General features: G+C 38.8%; 1 protein-coding gene across 1 annotated transcript in view; it reads right to left on the bottom strand.

The window, feature by feature from the left end:
- The window catches only part of mtmr10 (myotubularin related protein 10), a 44,296-nt gene extending 36,324 nt beyond the window's left edge, over positions 1 to 7,972 (bottom strand). The window contains exons 1-2 of the mRNA XM_065267886.2: positions 7,433 to 7,972; positions 6,769 to 6,829 (exon numbers count right to left, since the gene is read on the bottom strand). Coding sequence (XP_065123958.1) covers positions 6,769 to 6,829; positions 7,433 to 7,489 — 118 coding nt within the window. The 5' untranslated portion in view covers positions 7,490 to 7,972. The remainder of the gene's footprint in view (positions 1 to 6,768; positions 6,830 to 7,432) is intronic.
- Between the last annotated feature and the right edge of the window lie 244 nt (positions 7,973 to 8,216).

Genomic DNA, 8,216 nt, shown 5'->3' with positions numbered 1-8,216 from the left:
GCTCTTGTTACAGTAAGGAGTAGGGATGGGCATGAGTACTCGAACGTGGCATCGATGATGGATCACGAAAACGCTGATCATGTGGCTTCATTTTTTTTGTGGTTATGGCGGCATTTGAATGTCTGTTAGCATTAAGCGCCTTCGGTAGTAAAGACTGGGTGCATGTTTCACTTTATCATGCAGCTTTTCCTGTTAGGGGTTTTGTTAAAAACATTTTATTCATCAATAATCGAGTTTTTCTGTCATAGTTTCTTCAAAATTAAGTTTTATTTGAGGTGTTTTTAATTGAAATATTTTCATTTTCACCATGATGTATACACCCCGCCCCTTTGATTGCCCCGCCCCCAGTTAATCAAGTACTCGTTTTTCAGACCTATGGATTAATCGAAATGAAAAAAATGACATAAATGCACATACCAAGTAACAAGGTACTTTTGCCCAGGAATTATACTTTATTAAGTAGTTTAAAAAAGTTCACTTTATAAATAGCAGTCCCTCACCTCTGTCCCGTGACAGATTTTTTTGCAGCATCCCTCCTCCACCCCATCACCTCACTCTTATCTAGTTTCATTCATCCCAGTTGGGGGGGGTGTACTCTGGGTTCTAGGGGTGTAACAGTTCTCGGTAAAGAATCGAAAGATCCCGTTATCCTCCCATGGTTCGGTGCTCCGTGTTTGATTCGACCACGCATTTCTCATATAGTTTGGTGAAAAAAACAATGCATTAAACCCCTAATGTATGGTTCTGAATAAGCTCTGGGTGTTTTGGTGAGAGTACCCATCCAATCAACTCGAACTTGGCAAATCTGTTGCCAACCTCACAGTTCCTCCTCACGTGTTGGTGTGTGTGTGGCGCGGACCGTTTAGCACAGCAAGCAAATAAGAAGAGCCGCTAATAGAGGCACCGGCACCGCCAGCTTCACTTAAGTCTACTGCAGCAGCGATACTCAAAAAACGTGGACAAAACTGTAAAGTTTGCGAGTGCTGTATGCTTAAGGCAATACATCTAAGTTAACATAATATATTTTACTGCGTTACATCTTTCTGTCATCGCAACCGTTTAATATTTAGTCACTTCAAATCACACATGGCAAGATGTGCACTCCTTTCCGCAGCTCTGCGCAGACTGATCAGGCATGACATTAAGATGTCGCAAGATCAGCAGACTGCTCTGTATGCTACGACTCGCTGTACTTTGATGTCATACCCTCATCAGCCTGTGCAGTTCAACATGAAGTCATACACGGCCAAACTTGCAACCTCTGTTTTCAACACCTGGCGCCACCAACTACATTTTAGTCATGGAGGACAACAAGTGGAAAAGTTCCGCTTCCAGAACAAATCCAGGACATCATGAACCCTCTGATATATATCGCCCAGCCCTACATGACAGCACATCAAAACCATAACAGTTATAATGAAACTTATTTAGCCATTGAAGATCCTTGATGATCAGCAATAATTCTCATGTACTATAGAGCGCCGCAGGGATAAAATTTTTGTAGGCAAAACCCGGAAGCGAGAGTTTAATTTTTCCGGTTCCATCGTCCAGAAGAAATGGGATTTTTGAAAGGGGCTTTGGTTTAAATCCTTAAATAAGATCTTGTGTTAACATAAGCCCAAGACAGTTTCATGTTTTATCTACAACATAAGACACACCATTTATACCCCGACTTGTGATTTTTATTTTTTATATATATATTTTATTTAACCAAATATTATAACCATGTGATCCTTTACATCCTTTTAGGAAAGGGGAGGCTGGGCAAAGGTCAGTATGTTATCATGAATTCTGAGGTTTAGGTTGTGCCTTTGATCTCCTTACCTGAGGCTGAATAAGGTAAATATATATAAACTTTATTGCAGACACAGGTCCATATCATACTCATACATAATACACAGTATAAAAAAGAACAAACAACACATATTAACCTATAAAATATACAGGCAATTACACCAATGCCTTCTTAACCTTGAAGTAAATCTATAGCAGCTTTTCAAGGGGCTGACTAAAGATACAATTAGTTGGTTCTCCGACTTGTCCAGGCGGCACATAAAACTGAACATCAATTGTCGCAAGAGTGCCTCACAAGTAAGCACCCTATTAGACACAAACAGCTGACTAGCACTATGCCACCTAGGGACACGAAGCAGCAACCTCATTGCATCATTGTATGCTACTTTAAGCCTCTGCATACTCTTCTTCCTATAGTTAGACCACAATTGAGCAGAATATAGTGGTGTTATATAGGTTTTAAACAAAAAACACTTCACAGAGTCAGAGCACATGGAAAATTTCCTTATAAGCATGTTAGCTTGAGCATAAATTTTACAACACTGTCGGTAGAGGTCTTTGTCATCTGTCCAATCATCAGTTAAAACATGCCCTAGATATTTAACCTCCTTACACACATCAAGAGGGCTATCAGACAAATAAAAAATTGGAAATATTGATTTCCTGTCCTCAATACTTCTAACAATCATTACATGGCTTTTCTTAGCATTATACTTTATGTCATAATCAAGGCCATACTGAGAGCACACCTTCAACATTTGCTGCAGCCCAACACTATAAGGACAGATCAAGACCAGGTCATCTGCATACATGAGGTGGTTAACAATAGTTTTGCCCACAAGACAGCCTGTTTTTAACCTGTTTAACTGATTTGATAAATCATCCATGTATACATTAAATAGAATAGGTGACAAAATTCCTCCTTGCCGCACTCCATTACTAACACAGAATGGAGCAGATACAGCACCGTCCCATTTAACCTGGAAAGTTTGATGTGCATACCAAAACACTAAAATTCTCACAAAATAGCTAGGAACACCTCTTGCCATCAATTTTATAAACAATTTCTCATGATTAATTCGATCAAATGCTTTTGACGCATCAATAAAACAGAGAAATACAGATGAATTCATGCTAGTGTACCTAAACACAATCTCTTTTAGAGCATAGATACACATATCAGTTCCATGCTGCCTCTTGAACCCAAATTGATTGTCATTAGTGAGAACATACATTTCTAATTTTTTCAGAAGTATTCTCTCCAGTACTTTAGACAAAATACTGGCTAATGCAATAGGTCGATAATTATCAACACTGTTAAGTTTACCGGCCTTATCTTTCAACACAGGTACTAATAATACAGACATAATAGCATTAGGCAGGACACCATGAACCAGGCAACCATTAAAACACATAGAAAGCAAAGGACAAAGCTTATGGCTTGCATATTTTAAGTGTTCTGCAGTAATGCAGTCCATACCACCGGCTTTATTGCACTCTAACTTATTAATGGCATCATGTATATCTACTGCCCTAACTGCCATATCTGCTGAGACATTACTATATTCATTAACAGTTGTAACTGATTTACTTTTAACACAGTTAAAAAGATTATAGTAATGCTCACGCCAAAGCTCAGCTATTTTTTCTGGACTACTAACACCTTCAATGTCAGACGGTAAGGGTGTTTTATAATTGTTCATTACTTTAACCTCTTTCCAGAAGTCAGTAGGGTTATCCTTTGCTAACTTTCTGGCAAGCGAGTCTGCTCTCATTGTGATTTCGTTTTTCTTAATAAAACGGAGTGCATACTTAAATTTAGCATTTGTGCGTTTTTTCATATCCAATAATACCCCATGTCTAGGCCTACCTGCCTCAGACCAAAGTCTGAAAGCCTCTCTTGCCTCAGCATACTGCTCAGCTACTAACTCATTCCACCCAGGTCTAATATTGGGTACCTTACATTTACTGTTACAAAAAGATTCACTAGAAACATTGAGACATTTCACAATATCATCATACATATTACAGAGGTTTTCAGCATGTTGCATGTCCTTACAGTTCATATCCGAACACGTAAGGGCTGCTCGGGGCAGTGAAATGTTATTTAAAAGATTGTCCGTTCGCAGTAAATATCCAGCCAGATCATCTCTGCTCAGTTTTGACCAGTCTAATTTACGAGATGGAGCAGCAGCATCCTTAATATTATTTCTAGACAGCAGGGGAACAATCTCAATGTTTAAGAGTGCAACAATAGGTATATGATCAGAGGTGGCAAGTTCATAGCATATCTCCACATTTACTAAGGAGGCATGAGCATCAGTTGTAGTCACAATATGGTCTAGCCAAGATGTTGTGTGCCATGCTTCACTCACATAGGTAAAACTTGTGTCAGGCATCAAAGCTTTACTAGATAAAATTAATTTAGACTCGTTGCAAAAGCTCTGCAAATGTGCTGCAAATAAGGATTTACTATCTGACATGTCAGCATTAAAATCACCTATCACATAAACACAAGATGAGCTGTTGTCCTCTATAAAGGACTGAATAAAAGCTAGTCTGTTCAAAAATTCATCCTCATGCTCATATGATTCATAAGGTGTATAAATATTTAAAACAGTAAATTTCTTTCCATTAAAATTACACTCAAGCCCTATGGCCCAGTCCACATTTAGACGCACCACCTTCACCATTGAGTCATATTTGATATGCCACAGTATGGCTACACCACCAGCTATCCTACCTCGAACCAACCTTGTACTGAGGTCAGTAGTGGATTCTCCAGCCCCATGGAAGTTCATGTGTAGAGCATTCAGCTTATCTAGATCCTGTTTCGCCAACCAGGTTTCTTGCAGGCACAGAATGTCACACTTGTCCAGAATTGTGTCCACAACCAATCGACTCGATCTATCAGCAGCCGTATGTCCTACTCGCAATCCGTACAACAACGTAAAGCTAGGACTCTATGAAGTAGGGAGAGCGGACAGAGAAGGCAATGCTGAAACCAAAGGACGCTGCGTGCTTAAGGTCGGATCGAGTTTGGCACAGGAATTCTCTCCTGTTGCATTGCGCTGCAAAAGTCACAGGCTAATGGATCTAAGCAACATGATAACAAGAAAAGAGAGAGAGCAAAAGAGACAGACAGAATGTGTGTGTGTGTGTGTGTGTGGGTTTGTAAAAGGACACTTTTCATGAGACAACAGCCATGTTTGATGGGATGGCCAGTCACTATCAACCCTCTGTCTGTGTGCAGGGAATGGTGGAGAGATTTAAAAGGACCATTCAGTAAAAGTTCATTCTAAATGGATACTTTTTACTCAAATGTCCCCACACACAGAAGTGAAACAATCCACAGTGGAACAGGAAGATAATTTAAAAAAAATTCCAGTTTCTTCCACTGCATCCTAAAAACTGAGCAGTCTTTATGCGTATATTAAAACATTTATTTAAATCTTGCAGGAAAAGTTCACTACAACAACACCACATATTGTGCAGCTGGCTCAACTATACTGTCACCATAGTGTACAAATACACAGTGTATCACACAGAAGTAATACCGTACGTGAGTTTTCGTTTTCATTTTTGGTGTTTAATGTCTATTTTTGAAACAGGGACGGTCTGTGCAGCTTAATTATAAGGGGTGAACATCTAAAAAAAATCCATCCGCAGACGTCGTACTGCAGCCGCCTTTCTGTCTGGTCCATAAAGCTTCTAGGAACAGAATCCATTAAGATCTCAGTCATAACAGGGTCAAAGCTGAATAGCAGGTTGTTAACAGTTTGGAAATAATTTGATCTGACATTGCATGGGACATGCCTTAGAAAGGTAACACGGAACAAAGGTGGAGATTAAACGGAGCTGAATCTACACGTCAGAGCATGTACTGCCTATTTAGGATATAAAAATAGAGGATGAAGGCTACACACCCTGTTCAAATGTACTTGGTAGTGCAAGCTATATTTGTGCATATCTTAAAGCAGATCACACATGCATATATGTGTGGTTGTAATTTGCTTGCTGATATATTGCCATAAGGCACAATTGCGAGGAAAATATGCACAGAAGTAAGGAAATTCAACATCACACTTGCAGTTACGGATTACATTAAGAAAGTGAGCTCTCCATTTAACAAACATCAAGCTACGTTTAAATGTGTCAAACTGCTAGTTATCGTCTTTGATATTGACATAAAAAGGCCGCCAGGTTCTGAGAAGAGATGATCTAAAAAGAAACTTCTAATAATATCAGCTTAGTATCACATACCTGCTCTATTCATGGTCACAATTTAGAAAATGTGTGACTGAAAATAGTGTCTAATGAGAAGCTAAAGCCTCTAAAAACCCCCTAAAACCTCCTCAACTGGCATCCAAATCCAAACACAACAAACCAGGGCTGATCACAGGCTCTGTATGTTAGGCCACATGTTAAAAAGTATTTTAAAAATTCAGCGTAAGTGCAGGAAACGGGTTGGATAAGATACTGTATACAGGAAAGACCTCTGTGACTATGTTCACATTTGATCATTCCAGAACGTAATTTTTGTGTCATTCACGCACTTAGATTTCTCAGAACGTGCTCACAATAGCAGAAGTTTGTACATTGATTGTGCACTGCCTAAAAAAGAAAATGGCAAAGAAACGCAATTACTATGGAAACCACAGTTCAGCCTTCTGTAAAGGCTCAATATAACAGCATGCAGCAGCCTGAAACATCCAAAAAAGCACACACAAAAACAGTTTATCTCTAGTATCTTAATTTTTCTGGCAATGAAGGGGTTTAGTTCAATACATTTTTACAATATGGAGAATAATCCCATAAAATAAATCAGCCCTTCTGGGGTTTGGACCTACAAACAGACCAAATTTTAACCCAATAAGCCACAACTCTCCAAACACAAATGGTCTTGTGCTGTCAATGTTGTAGGAAATGATACACGTTCGTTTTTACAAAACAACTTTTTTTTCAATGAATTACCTGGCAGAAGTTTTGCTTCTAGTTTCTTGATGGGAAGTTGAGGACTTTTCTTCAAATCAGCCTGTGTGAAATACATTGAACATTATCAGGGCAAAACAACATTTCCACTTATAGTATATACACAAAACAAATCCTAGCAGAAATGTATACTTACAAATAAAGTACTGTGTAATAATAATAATAATAATAATAATAAATATATATATAGTAATATTTATGTTTATACATGCATGCATATGGATAATATTGTATACAAAGGTATATACTGCATTGAATTAATAATAGACTTGGTAACTTACTGAAGATAATTAACAAACGTATAAAGTAATTGCTTAGTACGACAATATGGCATGGCCAAATAAAAAAAAAACAGAACAACCATTAACTACTTTAGGACACTTTTTGTTGGTGTATGGTTCAGTAGTTAAAGTCAATAATACCAACGTAACAGATGACACCTGAGACATCCAAACAGACCGTGAACTATTATCAAAATAAGTTAAACTTGACACTAGGCAGTTTCAGTTTACTAATGGTACGTATGTGTTGACAAAGGTTTAAACATGCTACAGTATAAGCCCAGAAGTGTTTTTATTTACGAGCGTGATGAGTGCGTCTGCTGTTGCTGTGTTAGCATGCTAGTGTTGCATAGCTGTACACTCACCTGAAGAGGAGGGAGATAAGACTTAAAAGTCGGCTTCGTTTGTTTAGCAGAAAACATAATTTAAATAGTACGATACGAAAAAGATGCGAAACACGGATCAAACTGCAAATCCATCCAAAAATGTTCCAGATTTTTTGTTTTGTTGACTTTATAGCATCAGGTCCTGGGTTTCTTCAGTGGAGTACGTGTTCAAAAACATGATTTCCATAAATGCAAAAGCAGTATTTCATCTACGGTTTCCATGCAGCAGTAAATCTCGACTGTATCCTATCTGATCTGTCCTGTTTAAGTCTCTTCGATAGCAGCGGCTGTCAAACTCTCAACTTTTCCTGCTTTTGATGCTGTAGTTTTTACCACTCGAAGCATTCACTCCATGTTTAGTCATCGCGGTAAATCAACAGTTTGAATGTGTTGAAGTCATGTGGCGATACTGCAGACAGAGCAGACGGGCTTAGTGCTTTAATTCACCGTCCGTTAATTCACCGTCCGTTTTCAGTTGTTCAGCCATGTTTATTAAAGAAGGAATGGGGAGGTGCAGCGTGCACGAGCTCTCTCTGGACCACAAAAAAAACGGGAGGAGTTATGACGAGTCCTGTCAAGTGGTCCTCGCTGCAGACTGTAGCGCGGTGACATCACGTACTGACGTCACGTATGTCTTCGGTGCGCATGCGCAGAGTGACGCATGGTATGTCTTTAATATTCATGTCTTTTAACGACGTGTGACACGCCTTTGACACGCATAAAACAATTATATGGAATTACAGAGCAAACTCAGCATTATCAG

Source organism: Paramisgurnus dabryanus, chromosome 2, assembly GCF_030506205.2.
Source record: "Paramisgurnus dabryanus chromosome 2, PD_genome_1.1, whole genome shotgun sequence".
Taxonomy (NCBI): domain Eukaryota; kingdom Metazoa; phylum Chordata; class Actinopteri; order Cypriniformes; family Cobitidae; genus Paramisgurnus; species Paramisgurnus dabryanus.
Note: the sequence above shows the minus strand (reverse complement) of the source record. Positions and strands in the feature narration are given on the sequence as shown.